Source organism: Haliotis cracherodii, unplaced genomic scaffold (assembly GCF_022045235.1).
Source record: "Haliotis cracherodii isolate W230 unplaced genomic scaffold, xgHalCrac1.p SCAF_2, whole genome shotgun sequence".
Classification (NCBI taxonomy): domain Eukaryota; kingdom Metazoa; phylum Mollusca; class Gastropoda; order Lepetellida; family Haliotidae; genus Haliotis; species Haliotis cracherodii.
In genome coordinates, this window is record NW_027266275.1 from 13,905,626 (window position 1) to 13,925,170 (window position 19,545).

Sequence of the window (19,545 nt, forward strand, 5' to 3'; positions counted from 1 at the left end):
ACTTGTTTACTGAGATTAGATCTGAAACTATTACTTTGTTAATGGATATGCCCTTTGAACCGTCCTGTTTGGCAACATCAACCAAGACAAAGAAATACTTAATATCATTGATTCTGTTCATCATTACTTCTCTATGAGCAAAAGATTTGTATAAACATGCACTCTTACATATATTTCTCCAACAACTGTTTACCTTTGATGTACCTCATGTGACATAGTATCTAGTATAACATAGTAATGCAGGACAAGTATACAAATGTAAAACATATTTAGAATTTACAAAGTTGATATTACTGTATAACATATATAACACTACTGCTGCTTGTTCGAACTTTGATGGGGAGAGATATTTGTATAGGCTTTGCCTGTTTATCAATCCCCTTTCACTGTTCCAAGTGGAAATAAATATTGTTTTAAGCCAAAGGCAAACGTCTGACAGAATCTGGTTGATGGTGATTTTAGTGTGGCTAATGTCTGGGCATGTTTCTGGGTTGTGATAAGATGACTGGAAGTGTTGATGACAGCTGGACATGCAACAATACAGCATTACCAGTGTATGCAGGCACCTCATGTATTTGTCACTCATACTTGAAGCCTTGCCATACAAGGTTACATTCACCACATCAGTTGGGTACAAAGTTGACAATAACCATCTTCCCGAGGCAAGAGCGTTAACTGACTTTAAAGTCCAGTTTCCACCCTTGCCGAACTAGGCTGGAATTCCTGGGCTCGATCGTAATTATGTCCTTTATATGCCTCTCGTATTGACCAATCAGATTCAACCTCTCGTATCACTTGCGTTTGCTTCAAACAAAACGGTGGCGCCAAGTCAAGACGATCTCATCGATAATCAAGATCTATATTGTGATAAAACGAGTCTTACATCGCGAAGTGCATCAAATCATGTGAGCACCTTGATTAGAAACATGAAAAGATTTAGAAAATATCTGTTGACAACGAGTTATCGGTGCACATGCTTTGCAAATTCTGCAGTCGACCGAAATCTGTATGACGCTTTATGAACTGCATTTTGATTTCGGTGTGCGATTTTGATTGGACTATGCATAGACTCGTTAGTCCAGCCAAAATGTAACTCCATAATACCAGCCTAGTTTGGCAAGGGTGGAAACTGGACTTTTATAGTCAGTTAACTCACTTGCCTCAGGAAGATGACAATAACAGGTGCACCTGCCAATTTTCTATGAGGGAGTTCTTGGAGTTTAACGTCCACTTCAGACATAGTCTAATTCACAGTCAGGTGGGGGTAAATTTGGAAATTTAAAATGGGGCAATAGGATGAAAACACCTGACCTAGAAAACTAGTGATATATAGAGAATATTATATGAGCGTTCATGTCATACTATGTTTAGGCGCTAGTGTTGTAAACATAGTATGAGATGAATATAATGTTCTATTTAATAACGAAGAAGATGTCCACAAACAGAGACAAATTTTAGTATTTATATATAAGTCAGCAAGTCGCAACAGCAGCGGAACCACAATTTGTCGAATGACGTCAACAATCAGCTACAACGTCGTTTTCTAGTGTGACCTCATTCCAACCTGACGTCACAATAAGATTCGAATGACGTCAACTCTGCTGTCTGGATGACGCAAACAATACACCGTGTCTTGAGATGGATATGACCCGAGGGAACATATGATTTGCCCTCGTAGGTAATAAGGAAGTGTAGGTATATGGAGATTGGACAAAAATAATAATAAAAAATGTATAAAAGATTAGAGTATAACATAGAAAAGAAAAACAAAATAAATATGAAATAAAGAAAAATAGTGACAAAGCAAAAATAATGAAAATTTGCTATTGAGTTGTTTCTGTTATTTATATACTATAAACTACATGTACGTCTCATTTTATTACTTGTTAACTGGCGACTGCAAATGTTTTAATTATGTAATTATAATTTACAAACTTAAATTTTTAGTGAACTGAGTTTTCTCACAAGTTAGTTTTCATCTGGTGAATACAATTCACTTGATCATGGATACACATTTATCCTGAGTTGAGTTCACGAACGACTGTGAGTGTGTTTGGCAGAACCCTTGAGCTTGTATTGATTTATTTAAACATATATTTATTCAATGAGTCTGAATCAATAAACAATCCAAAAGGTATGTTAATACCTCTCAAGTACAAGTTATACTCATGAAGGCATTAAACAAACAAGTACATGATCATGAACTAAATACGTTCACAAAAGTAAGTGGTCATGGACAACAGTTTGGTGTAATAAGTACAAGATTTATATATATGCTGGATTTACAGTCTTACGTTAGTTTAATCCTTCTGTAATCACTGGTAATGAAGTATGTATGAATGTACTGTTTTTAAGATATCTAGATTAGTAGTTTTTGTAAAATTAGCATTACCATTCAATATAGTATTAAGATCAACTCCCTCAGAGTAGAGACCCGTGAAGATCCGGGATAGAATAGGTCTTCAGCAACCCATGTTTACTGTAAAAGGCGACTATGCTTGTCGGAAAAGGCGACTAACGGGACCGGGTGGTCAGGCTCTCTGACTTAATTGATGCATGTCATCGTATCCCAATTGCGTGGATCGATGCTCATGATATTAATCACTGGATTGTCTGGTCCAGACTCGATTATTTACAGACTGCCGTCATATAGCTGGAATATTGCTGAGAGCGGCGTAAAACAACAAACCAACCAACCAACCTCAGAGTAGAAGAATGAATCATTTCTTACATCATTGTAAAAGGGACAGGAAAAGAAATAATGTGATGCATTTTCATATATCTGTGTCCACAAGAACAACCTGTTTTGTCAAACTTTGATTATTTGACCAAATCAGACTGTTAGGCAACACATTTATATTCTTAGGTTTACAGATATGACTAACTCAGCAAAACTGCAAATATGACTTATGATTTTTTTCTCTTTAATTCCCAACCTTCAGCGAATACATGTGTATTAGTAGAAAACAAAACAAATATTATTATTCTGATAAACTGAATACAAAATGGCATAACTAAAAGTCTGTGAAACAATGTCACAGGAATTGTAAAACGACCGCTGGCAACTAATTTTTCAGACCAACCCTCCGACTCATAAGACATGACTGAGACAAGTAGGTGGTGAACAGAATTTAGGCAAACGTAGTTGGCTTGTTACAGGTAGAGAAGTTGTATGCCTGATGTGCGTGTACAGGTCATGACTATGAGATTGACTTCTCCCGTGGACACAGGTTGCTCATAAGACTATTGAACTCACCACTCAAACTCATTGTGAGCTGAAACAGTACATGCACATATCCACCGTACTACCTCTTGTGGACCACATGCTACCTCTTTCTTCACAATGGTACATGCCAGTGGGCAGATCTCATACATAGTCATATAAGGTTAATTATAAGGTCATAACTCAACAAGGCTTTGGATTGAAATTTTTAATGAAATACAGTTCTGAAAAAGAATAATAAATACAAATCCTTACAAATGGCAACATACGTAGTGAAGGAGAGCTGTGTGTCATGTCTACTTTACAATTTCTCCCTTTTTTTCTAGAGAAAAGAGAACTGAGTGAGGGTGATTTTTCCGACTCTGCAATAAAGGTGGAGTACATACCTCTATACAACAGGGATACTCCAGGGGATGCAACCAGTCGGGACCACACCAAGGATGGAGAAGAGGCTGTTGCTGACGAGCCAGGTGATTTTGACAAACCTGGCTTTATTTACTGATGCAAGAGTAGCTCTTGCTGATTTGTTTGTCAGAATCAGTTACTCCTTTTTTTATAAAGTTATTTTTCCATATTTTGGTGTTGATGATAAAGTTCCAAAAGAAGGGAAGAGGTCTAATTTTGTGACCTTGTGACCTTGCCTGACCACCCGATCCCGTTAATCGCCTTTTACGACAAGCATAATCGCCTTTTACGGCAAGCATGGGTTGCTGAAGACATATTCTACCCCGGATCCTCACGGGTCACTCGTATTATATGCTTGGGATTTGGTGCCTTCATGATCGGCTAGTCATGTCTCTATTTTGTCTTCCTTCAGAAACGAAGAGACCAAGGTTATTAAAGGATGTGGATGACATAGCAGTGGCTTACTTGTGCCAGGTAAGTTGATTGATAAAAGTGTAAACAACTGAATAAAGTATCAATGCATTATGTCTGTCCATTGCCCCATACCAATATAAAGGTGTGAAGAAAACTATCCATACGTAACATTAATGCCTTCCTACTCTATCCAGAACATCTATACACATAATCATGATACTATAATGAAAAATTTGAGCCCTTGCATTTATGTCCATTTTATTTTTCAAGCTTCATCCACGGAAAAGGAAGATAAACTTGGAAAAATGTGTTGATCTTGGAATAAAGACGTGAGTTATTATCTCCCTGGAGTGTTTAGAAGAATGGGATTCACATGCATGATCAATTTGTAAATATTGTTTTGTTCTCTCTTGAGTGAGTGAGTTGGGTTTAACGCCGCTTTTAACAGTATTCCAGCTATATCGCGGCGTATCAGCTTAATGTGGGAGGAAAGCCCGAAGTGATGCAGGTCTCAGACGTTTACCACTTCGGTGAAACCCACGACTACGGGTATGGTGCTGACAAACCTAGAAACATAATCGGGGCGAACCGGGATTCGAACCCACAATCATAGGTTTCTGGCGTGCCCAAGGGACGCAACTCTTCACAGCGAATCGCAGCGCCTTAGACGACTGAGCCACCCGTGCCCCCTGTTCTCTCTTGATCAAAGATCTTTTAGTAATCTTCACTGTGGCTCACCAGTATCATATGTGTGGCTTGATGCACTCAAAACACAAAGATATGTTTTCTGTTGATGTTTTTATTATTTTGGCTAAAGTGCTTAGTTCTAAAAAATTAAAATACTTTGACGACAGGCAATAACATTTGAATAATAGTCTGATGTCGTGTTGATTCAGGGTGTTACCTTATGTTGATGTATTTAGTATGTTTTCAAGCCTATTGTTGATCTTAGTGACTGTGCATGGCGGTTCTTGTATTGCAGGGGACCGTGCTTGGGACAGTTGGTGGAAGGCCATTCCGTGACACTGGATGACGGCAGAGTGGTATGTGACGTACAGTTGTGTGTGAATGAGTTTTACATGGCGATAACCTGAACTAGTTATGTTTGGCATTGTTATATTTATTTAGTCTTTCTTATAGACCCTATAGCCTATATTTTATAAAACAATGTAATTCTCACCATACCCCATTCTCATTGCCTTCTCAGATATAACAGTGTCCTGATCTCATCTGCTTCTCAGCTAAAGCAGTCCAGTCTCATGACCTTCTCAACTCAGGCACCCCATTCTCATTAACTTCTCAGATCTGGCACCCCATTCTCATGACCTTCTCAGATCTGGCACCCCATTTTCATGGCCTTCTCAACTCTAGCACCCCATTCTCATGGCCTTCTCAGATCTGGCACTCCATTCTCATGGCCTTCTCAGCACTAGCACCCCATTCTCATGACCTTCTCAGCACTAGCACCCCATTCTCATGACCTTCTCAGCACTAGCACTCCATTCTCATGGCCTCAACTCTAGCACTCCATTCTCATGACCTTCTCAGATCTGGCACCCCATTCTCATTGCCTTCTAAGCACTAGCACCCCATTCTCATGACCTTCTCAGCACTAGCACCCCATTCTCATGACCTTCTCAGCACTAGCACCCTATTCTCATGGCCTCAACTCTAGCAAAATTCTTCTTGCAAGAGGAAATGGTTTAAAAATCCATCCTCATTGTCTGGCCATTGCTCCACCTAACGCCCATGTCAGACCTGAGACAGGGTTTAGTGAGCTTATGTATGATGCTGAAACGCTGTTGTAAGCGTTACTGAAACCACAGAATATGAAAGTTAATGGAGTCAAAAAGAAGTTCCTTCATAATACCAGTTTTTAATAAACATGGCCTCTATATTCGAAAGATCAGTTAGCCCATTACACAGTCATGCATGTATTATTTCGAAATTTAACAAGCAATATGGGTGTGGTGTGTCTAATAACATCACATTTGTAATGCTTTTAGAGTATGTTTGTTTTGGCCCTGCTATGACATTTCACTGGCATGTATGCCCAAAACTTATAGAACAGCCTCTCTGAAATGAATGAGTTTATCACTGATCAAATAAGTTTGAAATACAAAAAAACCCATTCAGGCAAGCTAAAGAATCTCATGGCTGTATCTTTTTATTTATCAGCATCTTGGACCCGAGACGATCCGGGGTAGAATAGGTCTTCAGCAACCCATGCTTGCCATAAAAGGTGACTAAGATTCGACTAAGGGGATCAGGTGCTCAGGCGCACTGACTTGGTTGATACATGTCATCGTGTCCCAAATGCATGGATTGATGCTCATGATGTCAATCAATGGATTGTCTGGTCCAGACTCAATTAATTTTCAGACCGCCGTCATATAGCTGGAATATTGCTGAGTGAGGCGTTAAACAACAAACAAACAAAAACAAATATCACACCTTGTGTCTGATTGTCATGTCAGAAAAAGACAGTAGAAATACTATTGTTGAAGAAAGAGACACAACTCCAGGCAATTAGGTTTTAATATGGAATATGTTAGAAGACTGGCACTGACTCCTTTTAACATGTTTAATTTCTTCTCGTTCTTATCAGTTTTGCCCTATATTTATCCAGAAGTGGGATATTGCAACGGAGTGTGAATGTCAGTCCTACCGTCCGTCCGCTTCTCAAAAGGGACAATTTTTCTCAAACAGTATTTAAGTCAGAGAAATGAAATTTTACACACTGATTTTACTGGTCATGAACTCAAATGAGTTTGAAAATTGGTGTCATCAATTCATTTCTTTACAGAGTTATGGCCCTTGCTTCATGCTTTCCAAATCAGTGCATACCGTGTTTAATGGGGATGCATGCTTATGTAAGAGATACTTGTCAAGACTTGAGTTCGGCATGTTGCTTTTATTCAGTATGTGTTGTCAGGTTCATCCAGATCAGGTCTTAAACCCAGAGGAGAAGAAACAGCAAATATTGAGTAAGTTTGATTACAGTGTTCTCTGCTGTGAAATTGCTGCACTGCTGCTCTCGGGACGAAATGTGGCATGCAACTTCACCATCACTCCCCAATGACGTCATTACAATAATCTTGACCGTGACTTTAAACCCTACTTCACCTCAACCAATGTGTTAATTGTTAAAGACATGATTCAATTAATTCACTTTTCAGTTAAATACAATTAATCAAATAATGAACATAAATCTCGTCTTTGAATGACATGTGTCTATCTCAGCCAAATATCAAATAAGCTGTATCTACAACTTCTTTAATTACTGTCAAATTGGCAGTTTGGCAAAGACTATAGGACTTGTGCCAATTTCTAATGCTGCCTTATACCGTTGTCAAGCAAGAGTTTTGGTACAGATCCTTATACTGTTGTCAAGCAAGACTCTTGCCATCTTCCCGAGGCAAGAGAGTTAACTGACTTTAAAAGTCCAGTTTCCACCCTTGCCGAACTAGGCTGGAATACCTGGGCTCAATCATAGTGCCACCAATGACTATTACAAGTTATGTTCCTTCTAAGCCTCTCCTGTGGACCAAACAGATTCCACCCCTCATATCACTTGCATTTGCTTCAATGACAGCACCCAGTCAAGATGATCTGATCAATAATCAAGATCTATATTGTGATAAAACGGGTCTTACATCGCAAAATGCATCAAATCATCTGAGCACCTTGATTAAAAACAGGAAAAGATTTGGAAAATATCTGTTGAGGCCCTAGTTGGTGGTGCACATGCTTTGCAAATTCTGCAATCGACTGAAATCTGCAAGACAGTTAACGAACCGCATTTCGATTCCGTTGCGAGATTATTATTGGACTATGCACTGAGTCGTAGTCCAGCCAAAAAGTAACTCCATAATACCAGCCTAGTTTCAGCAAGGGTAGAAATTAGCCTTTTATAGTCAGTTAACTCTCTTGCCTCGGGAAGATGGACTCTTGCTTGACAACAGTATGATGATCTGTACCAAAACGTCCCGACCCGTGAAGATTCCGGGGTAGAATAGGTCTTCACGAACCCATGCTTGCCATAAAAGGTGACTATACTTGTCGTAAAAGGTGACTGACGGGATCGGGTGGTCAGGCTCGCTGACTTGGTTGATGCATGTTATCGATCCCAATTGCGTGGATCGATGCTCATGATATTAATCACTGGATTGTCTGGTCCAGACTCGATTATTTACAGACCACCGTCATATAGCTGGAATATTAAACAACAAACCAACCAACCAACCAACCAACCAACCAAAACATCCCCCTTACAGTAATAAAAGAAGTTGTTATGCATAAATTGTGTCTACTTTGTCAACTGTCAACTTCTAAGTAATGACTATTGAACAATTCAACCTGTACCTCCTGTCTGGGTTGGTGACAGTTGTGGAGTGTCCACACGCTGGGTTCCTGACACCACTGACGTCCTGCTCCCGACTACAAGAGCTGCAGAGTTCCGACAGTGTGGAGGTGATTGTGCACATGTCCCCAGCAGACATCATACAGACAGAGCACTATCAACAGTGGATGCACAGGTCAGCCCACTAGTACTTCAGTGCAGATGAAGCCTTTTGCTTGTTATTGGTTGCTTTCCAATAGTTTTGGCCAAAATTCAATGGTAGGGGTGGAAATTTTGTTTTTGATTTTAAACTTTCAAATTAATGTACTATTTATCATGTTTATAAATGAAAAACAAACATTTTTTAACTTGGGGGGACATTGACTTGGTGTTGGTATGTGACACTAGTTGCAGCTGATTAAATCTTCTTTACACACGTCTCATATTTGCAAGCTAAAGTTAAGGAAAGTTAACAGTCGTAACACAGTTTTGTTATGTTGAAAGGGTTTATTAACCAACTTCTAACAAACAAAGGCCTTAGATCTATAACTGCAGACAGCCCTCAACTTGCATATTGTCACTGAAATGTGGTACAAGACATGGCTGTGTCTAAAGAAAATAATATAAGATTTTGAAATTGTTACTTAAATGCAATATGTGAACATCCAAAGAATACTTTTCTCAGAGGATGATTTTGAACTGAATGAATCTGTCAGTTAGTATTTTGTGTACTTTTCCTTTGGGTCATTGGGTAGCCCAGTGGTTAAAGCGTTCGGTCGTCAATCTGAAGGCCCGGGTTTGATTCCCGACATGGGTACAATGTGTCAAGTCCATTTCTGGTGTCCTCTGCCATGATATTCCTGGAATATTGCTAAAAGCAGTGTAAAAAACAATACTCATTCACTTTTCCTTTTTTCCTTTTGAATAGATTTGGATCGACTACACAGCATATTATCATCAACAGCACCAACTCGGATGTTTCCCATCTAGAGCTGTATTCAATACAAGCCAAGTTAAACCTACTCCATCCAACAATATTCCCGCTATTGCCTCAGTTCATGGCTCCGACACAGCCTGGAGTGGATGATGCATCCGATTCTCACCCATTAACGGTCAGGGGCCACACGTGTCTCAAGTATCAACTGCGGCCAAAGAATGAACTCTGCAGGTACATAATGATTGTAAGAGTTGGCCAAGGAATTATGGCCAAGGACTAAGTGCATCCAACCAATCTTATTGGCGGATCCGACCCGTGAAGGTTTGGGGTAGAATAGGTCTTTAGAAACCCATGCTTGTCACAAAAGTCGACTATGCTTGTCGTAAGAGGCGACTAACTGAATAGGGTGGACAGGCCCACTGACTAGTTTGATGCATGTCATCATATCCCAGATGTATAGGTCAGTCCTCATGATATCAATCACTGGAATGTCTGGTCCAGACTTGATTATTTACAGACCACCATAATATTGCTGGAATGTTACTGAGTGCGAGGTTAAACAACAAACAAACAAACAAACAAACAAACAAAATTACTTGCGGATCCAGAGGGAGGTGCACAGGGTGCCTCCATCCTTTTTAAGACAACTTGCATGTCAATCTGTGACAACCAGTGTAGTGGACCTACTCAAATTCATTTGAACCATAAACAATAATCTACTGTCTTAAATTCGGAACTACTTCATGTGTTGTGACATACATAGAGGTTATCACGCGAGTGTGTTTGGGGATGGTAAATATCCTGCATTAGGAATAAACATTGTATTTAGCGAGCCTTGGCGAGCTAAATACATAGTGTTTATTCCTAATACAGGATATTTACCATCCCCAAACACACAAGCGTGGTAACCTCTTTATCATATAATGTCATTCTTTAATTCTGTGCTTAAAAATCGCATTCTCTCTCTCACAAACATTACCGAAACATTGCGAGTTTTCCTGGAATGCACGCATCAATATTTATTACGTCACAGGGTAAGTGATGTGTCAGACGGACAGTGACAGTAGCCAATATAGTTCCAACTGAAATATGTTTCTTATACAGTGGCGAAACAACATATACGCAAAACAACAGTTGTTTTTAATTGCCTTTCGCGGCAATCCATCGGTCTGTCCGCTAGAGTAACTGCCCTTTGTCAACAGTAACTGCCCTTTGACGTTGTTGACAGTCAGTCTGTCTTGTTATAACGTTAAGAAGTGTAGTCAGATGTACACACAGCGACAAAACGAAACAAGGTAACAATTCAAACATATTTCGGCCAAATCCAACTATTTTAATTTGTGGAGAAGGTTTCAAGCCGCAGAGGTCTACAAGCACAGATATGGCTACTGATCCCGCTTGGCTAGGCCTCATGCCCTCGCAAATTTTTTCTCAATTTATATCTCCAAAGTTGCCCAAACTTATAAAATGCCTTAGTTACGTCACAGTTAGACACTGATTTTCAGTATATTAGACTGTTCTTTTGATAATGATAGCAATTATCCCTGTAGTTTATCCAGATTCCCAATGGTTAAATCTGACTCGATCGCCGAATGACGAGGGGGACGCCATGTTTGTTTCTAAACACTGAAAGTAGTCCCTCTTGACCTTTGATATTTGCATCTCTATCTGCATATGACCCCAATGGATATCGTTTTTATCCGTTGGCTTTATCCTGCTGAGAAACCTACCCACTATATGATAAAACACTGTATCTTTGATGATTTGACTGTGAGTTCAGGATTAACACATGTCTCACATCATACTGGCAATCAAGTGAATAATAATGTACTTACGATACATGACAGTATGAGTTGTGCTGTGAAAACAAATACTTCCCAGTGATATTACAATCTGGTTAAAAAAGGATTGACCATATATTGCAACATCTTTTGCTCTGCTGTGGAAATAAATACACTACAAATTCTTATATTTCCATTTTATTTTTTAAGAAGGATGCCAGCATTGTGTTTTACATTAATAGCCTAAGAACCAATAGGTTCTGTTTTTCAGTGTCAAGATGACTAGGCTAAGAATACAGGCACAATAAAACCTGTCACATCTGTCATTTAAGAATACTGCTTATTGTCAGATGATAATTCACTGAACTCTATTTGATGTTATTTGGTATCAAGTCCGTATACATGAAATCATACAGAACAGTAAACACACATGTCTATGATGTATTTTCCAGAGACCAGTGTTTCCAGCTGGACAGAGAACAGTTTGTGAAGGAGGCGATGGACATGCCCAATGTCCCACAGTTGATAGAGGATGTTAACAGTAGGCTAAAACAACAATCCACAGATGGTACGTTCACTAAATGTGAAATTAGCCATGCTATGCCCAACAGAGTTGTCTCCCTTTTTGTTTCACGTTCCTGTGTTCGGGTTATGCTCTATTTAGATGTTTTCCCCCACACTTGTATTGAAATGTTATATGTATTTTTAAATAATTAAGCATTCAGCAGCCTATTCATGTACATGTATGCATAATATGGCCTGAAAGCTGCAATAAAGTCACAAAATTTGGCTCGCTTAGCCCGCTCGATTTCCTAGTTCAGGAAGCTAAACCCACCAACCCTGTTTAACAAAATGTCACTTACTTAAACATATCTGAATTTTGAAAAGTCATGGTCAGTTTTAGTTACTGGGTGCATGTACATTAAAAAACATACAAATCATACACAATATCATCCAATCACAGCTGGCAGTCTCTCACTGCACATTCTCTACGGAAGCATCTGATCAAGAATATTTCAAGAATTTTAGAGGACAATTTACTTTTTTCAATAAATTCCCAGGCCTCCAGAATATCAAATGGAAGCCCCCTTACAACATCAATAATGAGATGGTACTTCATTCTCATTAAGCTGCACAAGGAGTCTGATTAAAGTTGGTATAATCTCGGTAAGGTCACCAGTGACAACATCATCACACATGGCTCAAAACTCCAACAGATTGGTTTAATATAGTCGTGGGAAAGGACTTTTGAATTACTACAAATAACCAAACCCTGATATGTCATGGTTGTGTCAAATAGCATGGTCACTTTAACATGTTTTAAGGATATTAACTCAAATAATTACTTGCTAGGGCTGGGACGAGTCCAAATTTACTACCCGGGTACCCACATCCCTATTACCCGACCCACCCGGGTACTCGCTGTTGGTGTCAAGAGATAGGTATAAAATGTCCGATTCGGAATAGTTTGACAGTAGCCCTGGTAGAATGTATTTAGATACACGTATAAAACGATGAGGTCATGCATACACTGAAGTTGACTGAAGTTTTAGCTTTGTTCAAACATATTTAAGTCAGAAGGAGCATGTTCATAGTCATGAAGAAATGCGAACATTAGAGACTTAATATTGTCGTGTAACCATGTAGTTATAATTATAGTGAAGTTTTGTCATGAAACAATATATCCTATGACTAACCACGGGTCCGGGTAGTCCTGTGGGTACCCGGGTCCTACTCAGTAACCAACCGACCCGGGTACCCGAGTTAACCGTCCCAGCCCTATTACTTGCAAACAGTTTTTTCAGAAAAACCTTCAAATGTGTACCATGCTTGCTTGCATGGTGATTTGTATAGGAGTTGGACCATGGCTGACATACAGGTTTTTGCAGGCAAAGTTTTGGGGCATTTAGTGAAAGGCGGTGAAGGTGGCTTCCACTTTTGCATGCAATACAAACATCTTTCACTCTTCTGTCTCCCAGGCAACTGAATTTACAAAAATCGATTGCCTTACAGTTTCACCTGCAAATGTGTCATTGTATTTCCTACCACTGGTAGTTTTACAAGTGTTGAAAATAGACTACTTAATACCAATATGTCGTCGGATCATAGGTTTTCGGACATCATACATTTTTGGACGGCCAGGTTAATTGCGATTACTTGCACGATAACAGGGGGTGAAGCATCACATAGACATTGTAAATACTCAGATGATGGCTTGTTTTTAAGAGAAAGCTGTCTTTTAAAAGTGAATGAGATGTTTTACAGTTGTTCATGTGATTAGAGAAAACACTACAAATGTTTCATAAGCATCTGAAAGCCCATAACACTTGCTAGAGAAAGGTTTGTAGGTATGTCATAGTCTGTTTGCTTTCTGTTACAGGATCAAAATACCCAGAGGTTGTTTTCTTAGGTACAGGTTCCGCTATCCCGAGTAAGCCAAGGAACGTTAGTTGTATACTGATTCACTTAAGGTAAGATTTACGCTAAAATCCTGATTATTCATTATATATTCGTATCATTTGATCGTAAACATCATTGTACATATATTAGTTAATTGTAAATTCACCTTACTGAGCGCTGGTTAAATTTCGAGAGCTGTACATAGTGCCCACATTGTAACAGGAAGTGTGATTTAGAGTTGCCTTCCCTTGTTGGTGACAGTTTTGTCCAGTCTGCTGTGTTATTCAAGTCACCATAAATATCAATAAGCACACATTAGTTCATAATTCATAATCAATTAACTGCAAGTGATCCCTTGGCATTTGATTGCCTTAGCAGGCACATCTTTTTATTTTTTTTAAAAGAAGTAAATTTAGGCAACACCCACTGACTATTTGCTGTTTCCTGATTGGCTGATAATAGCATGGGCAGTGTTTGTGTTTCATTAATATTCTGAATGTTGTCACTGATTTCGTAGGGAACATGAAGACATCTTTCCAACCCAAAATATTTTAGAGGGCTATATTTTGCTTGTCTGTCAGTTTTTTTATGTTGAATTTTTTGCAAACTCTTAATCAGCGGGACTGGTCACCAAGTTGTAGATATCGCCAACCCAACTTTGAGGCTGCTTTGTATCTTGCATTCTCAATGGGTCAGTGGACTGAGCAACATAGAGAATCAAATTAGCTAATGAAAACCAAGGGCGGGTATTTTGAGATCGTGAGAACCACGGGTATGGATCCAGAAGTTAGTGTAGGTTTACTGACATGCGAGCCCTGGGGATATAGAGGATGCAAAAGATGTAACCTACTCTTGAATTTGGGTCATGTCACCTGAGCATGAGACACTCTTTTGAAGTTGATCTTCAAAAATGATGTCCAATCAGAGTTGCTGGTCTGTACAATTGGGCTTGGTAGGTGTCACTGAAGACTGGCAAATCTCCTTTCGGAAAAATACAACATACCAATACCCACATGAGTACAATGAGGCCACCTCTAATAATATCCTGAATGTAGCTGCAGCAGAGAAGAAAATAAATTTACGGAAAATTATGGATTTGTTTTACTTACATTTTTTGTCTACTTTGTCATCCGCCAACTTCAAAGAAATGCCTATCAAAGAATGTAACTACAGCGATAAAAACTACACATTTACTCCTGGTCTGATTCATGTCCAGTAGCCTACTCCTTTATAGCCCTGATGTTAAAACCTCTTGATTTATAATGTCCTTAGATTAAAATGCTCTTGCAGAAATACTCCCATGCCCCAGGACTCCCTCATTTCTAACTGCAAATAAGTGAGGTGCACTGTCCATTGTGAGCATGTGGCTTGTGCTGTTTTGTAGCGAGGAAACTGCTGTCGTTCTGGACTGTGGTGAAGGAAGTGCTGGCCAGTTGTATCGTCACTATGGTGACCTGACCGACGACGTCCTGTGCAAGATCAAGGCTGTCTTCATATCACACATGCATGCAGACCACCATCTTGTAAGTCTGAACTGTGACAGATCCGGGGTAGAATAGGTCTTCAGCAACCCATGCTTGTCATAAAAGGCGACTAAGAGTCGACTAACGGGATCGGGTTGTCAGGCTTGCTGACTTGGTTGATGCATGTCATTGATCCCAATTGCATGGATCGATGGTTATGATGTCAATCACTGGATTGTCTGGTCCAGACTCGATTATTTGCAGACTTCAGTCATATAGCTGGAATATTGCTGGGTGCGGCGTTAAACAACAAACAAACAGAACTGTAACAGTAAAACAGGATTCATATCTGTGCATATTGCAAGAATTGTTTGTGCAAAGGATGTGACCTACTCAAGATTATGAAATAACATATAGACAGGTTCAGTTGAAACTTGTGTGTGTCAAATTCCCAGTTGTCTTGAACTCACCTTCTCGTCCCTGCGAATTCCTTATTCATTTATCGTCATTAGTACTCAGATCTGTCAAATTGGATGTGTTGAAATCCAGATTTTATTACTTGCCCGTGAAGAGATCACCCGTTTAATAAACATACAGCTGTATTACACATTGTATAATACCAAAACGCGTGCTTGTGTACTCTCGGAACACGTTTCACGAACAAATATTGAAAGCTCTCGACATCTCTTGGCTTATTCAAAGACATTGCGTGTGGAGTTGATAGATCACTGAGAGGAGCTTAAGCACACTCGATGACCCCAGCAACCTTGTTGCTAGGGTGACGTCACTAGGCATTGTTTCGCCGATGGATCTTGCAACAAAATTCCACAAATTACGTCATCAGGTATTGTGATGTTATTGTAAGGTTTGAGGTACAAGGCGATCGTATTGTAGCGCAACGACAGTCATTAGTCTAAGTTAAAGTATGTGAGTTGCGAATGTCTTAGCCCTACGATAATTTTGTGAATTCTAAAGATGGACCGTTGTATTGTATTAAATTCATACCTTTCAACTTTTGACGTGTTTGAAGTATTATTCTGTTAAACTCAATTGGACTTTGCCGTGGATCGTGTAGGTGTCAGCTAGCCTATTCATACTCAACAGTATAATTCTAAAAACGTTGTAAATGGCAAGTAATAAATAAAATACTAAACTCGCTCCCGTGTAAAACCAATTTTATGAAACTCGTGAATAGTTGTGGTATCTGACTCGCTTTCGCTCGTCAGATACCAGAACTATTCACTTGTTTCATAAAATTGGTATTGCACGGGAGCTCGTTTAGTATTCTATATGTCTCAAACAGTTCAAAATATAAAATAACGTATGCACGCACGCACACACGCACGCACTCCAGACTATCACCTTTTACTAACTTTACATGCAATTGACTGACCTATCATAAATACTCAGATCTCTCAAACATTTCAAAAAATAAAATAACGTACACACACACACACACGCACGCACCCCCACACACACTGCAATTACATCAAAGGCATGATGCTTTCTAATAACATGCCAATATCCAATCAAGCCTAATCAACAAGCACGCCTTACATCAAAGGTGCATGCTGATTGCTGTACATACACATCGGCAGCAAGTTACTGAAATATTTTCATGCAACTGATGATGACACGTGTGAATTGACAAATGAGTAGAGCAGATTAAGGTTGTTTGTGAATCCATCATGTTATTCACGCTGTGAGTTATACGATTGTCAGAAGTTAATAAACTTCAGTATGGGTAAGTACCCTGGCTGAGCGATCTTTAGGAAAGAACTCAGTTTTGTCAGTTGAATATCCGATCAGATTTTTCTGCAGCACTATACATGCTCTCATGATTTGTAGAGTGCAGAAACAGGGAAATTCTTGCTACTGGACTTTTATAGAAACGTTTCAGTGTTGCTACTTTCTTGCCATGCCCAAATGCAATACAGACTGTCATGTGAGATTTTTTCAATTGTAAATGAATCTGTATTCATAGTTGATATTACATTTCATCTTTCTAGTTTTTTTCTAAATGGCCTTCTGTTTTTGAAGTGTTTGAAACTGTTACGATGTGATATTGAATTGCTTGTGAATTCAAAGTAAATTACATGTACATTGAATGTTCAAATTGATGAATAAATTATGTAAAACAATATTACATGGTACATGTATTTTATTTTTTGTTACTATATGATTATCAATGTTATAGCCTAATATAAAACCAAAGACGACTAGATTACATTTAATAATCTCTCATAACATGATGTTTAGTTTTTGAAAAATTCAGTTTGTTGGTTGGCGCAAACCCCCGATAACTTGAACTTTCTTTTAGGTCCCCATGATTTCGACACAAGGTTTGACTGTATCATTGTATTTTGTCTTTTGCCTTGGATACAAACAAGCAAATTTTGACCTGTTTCTTTTTCAGGGGCTCTTTAGCATTTTGAGTGAAAGGAGAAAGGTGTACAAGAAAAGAGGCCAGACTTCCCCCAATCTAACTGTACTTGCGCCGAGGTACATGAGACGATGGCTGGAGTTCTACAGCAATAATGTGGAGGCATTCACAGACCACCTAACGTGAGCCTGACTTCACCTATTCTGTAGATCATCCTTAGCATTTTATTGTATGAGTAGCGGCAATGAGGTAATCTCATGGTTATTGTGTTCTCTTGCCACAACAAAGAAACTGGTTTGATTCCCCACAAGGGTACAATGTTAAAGCCCATTTCTGGTGTCCCCTGCCACGATATTGATGGAATATTGCTAAAATTGGCATAAAACAATACTCACTCAGTCACTTACTCTTTTATCAGATTTTTTACAGATTTTTCTTCTGTTATCCTTGTGTCTGTCTTCAGAAAGAAATATGATTAGTTATATATGATCAGGCAGAAGTTAAAAGCTCATTTCTGTGTGTGACAGGAATGTTTGTGGTGTTAACATGGGAATGCTTGGAGTACCGTGGAATGTTTGTGGTGTTAACATGGGAATGCTTGGAGTACCGTGGAATGATTGTGGTGTTAACATGGGAATGCTTGGAGTAGCGTGGAATGTTTGTGGTGTTAACATGGGAATGCTTGGAGTACCGTGGAATGTTTGTGGTGTTAACATGGGAATGCTTGGAGAACCGTGGAATGTTTGTGGTGTTTACATGGGAATGCTTTGAGTACCGTGGAATGTTTGCTGTGTTAAAATGGGAATGCTTGGAATACTGTGGAATGTTCGTGGTGTTAACATGGGAATGCTTGGAGAACCGTGGAATGTTTGTGGTGTTAACATGGGAAAGCTTTGAGTACCGTGGAATGTTTGCTGTGTTAAAATGGGAATGCTTGGTATACCGTGGAATGTTCGTGGTGTTAAAATGGGAATGCTTGGAATACTGTGGAATGTTCGTGGTGTTAACATGGGAATGCTTGGAGTACCGTGGAATGTTTGTGGTGTTAACATGGGAATGCTTGGAGTACCGTGGAATGTTTGTGGTGTTAACATGGGAATGCTTGGAGTACCGTGGAATGTTTGTGGTGTTAACATGGGAATGCTTGGAGTACCGTGGAATGGTTGTGGTGTTAACATGGGAATGCTTGGAGTACCGTGGAATGTTTGTGGTGTTAACATGGGAATGCTTGGAGTACCGTGGAATGATTGTGGTGTTAACATGGGAATGCTTGGAGTACCGTGGATTGTTTGCGGTGTTAACATGGGAATGCTTGGAGTACCGTGGAATGGTTGTGGTGTTAACATGGGAATGCTTGGAGTACCTTGGAGGAAAGCTGTCACTATAAATAGTATCCATACCGCTCAAGCTTCTATGGTTCATGAGACCAGAGAACTTCAGTGTATGCTTGACCAGATTGTTTAATACATGCATCTAAATACGTTTTGCCAGGGCTATGGTAAAAAAATTCCCCATCGGACATTTTGTACTCTGAAACGTTGTGTTCCTCATAATAAATAAGTTGACATCCATATATATCTCTTCCTTATGTTAGTACTTCTTTAAATATTGAGAATACAACTATCCATTCTCTGACTCACTCACTCACTTTGACCTTTCAAAGTTCAATTGCAGCTAAATGGAGTTGCCATCTGTGTATGTAGTGACTAGGGCTGGGACGAGTCCAAGTTTACAACCCGGGTACCCGCCACCCTATTACCCGGCCCTACCTGGATACCCGCTCTAGGTCTCAAAATTTGGGCACAAAATATCCAAATGGGAATTGTTTTACCGCAGCCCTGGCAAAAATTATTTAGATACATGTATAAAACGATTTGATCATGTATACACTTCAGTTGATAGACACTTTATCCTTACTTGAACATATAAAAGTCAGAACGAATGCCTGCATAGTGAGAGTGAGTGAGTGAGTATGGTTTTACGCCGCTTGTAGCAATATTCCAGCAATATCACGGCGGGGGACACCAGAAATGGGCTTCACACATTGTACCCATGTCGAGAATTGAACCCGGGTCTTCGGCGTGACTGCATAGTGAGAAAGAAATATGTACATTAGTTATACTTGTAGTGGAACCATTGAGTTTTATTATTAATGTCATGAAACAGTATATAACGTCACTCACCACGGGTCCGGGTA

The 19,545-nt window shown here is 39.4% G+C and overlaps 1 protein-coding gene across 1 annotated transcript in view; it reads left to right on the forward strand.

Moving 5' to 3' along the window:
* Positions 1-19,545, forward strand: part of LOC139468719 (zinc phosphodiesterase ELAC protein 2-like) — a 59,143-nt gene that overhangs the window by 26,341 nt on the left and 13,257 nt on the right. Inside the window, exons 6-16 of the mRNA XM_071250843.1 lie at positions 3,550-3,693; positions 4,041-4,102; positions 4,313-4,371; positions 5,025-5,085; positions 6,978-7,029; positions 8,430-8,580; positions 9,313-9,552; positions 11,555-11,670; positions 13,483-13,573; positions 14,887-15,025; positions 17,382-17,530. Of these exons, the coding sequence (XP_071106944.1) occupies positions 3,550-3,693; positions 4,041-4,102; positions 4,313-4,371; positions 5,025-5,085; positions 6,978-7,029; positions 8,430-8,580; positions 9,313-9,552; positions 11,555-11,670; positions 13,483-13,573; positions 14,887-15,025; positions 17,382-17,530 (1,264 nt within the window). The remainder of the gene's footprint in view (positions 1-3,549; positions 3,694-4,040; positions 4,103-4,312; positions 4,372-5,024; positions 5,086-6,977; positions 7,030-8,429; positions 8,581-9,312; positions 9,553-11,554; positions 11,671-13,482; positions 13,574-14,886; positions 15,026-17,381; positions 17,531-19,545) is intronic.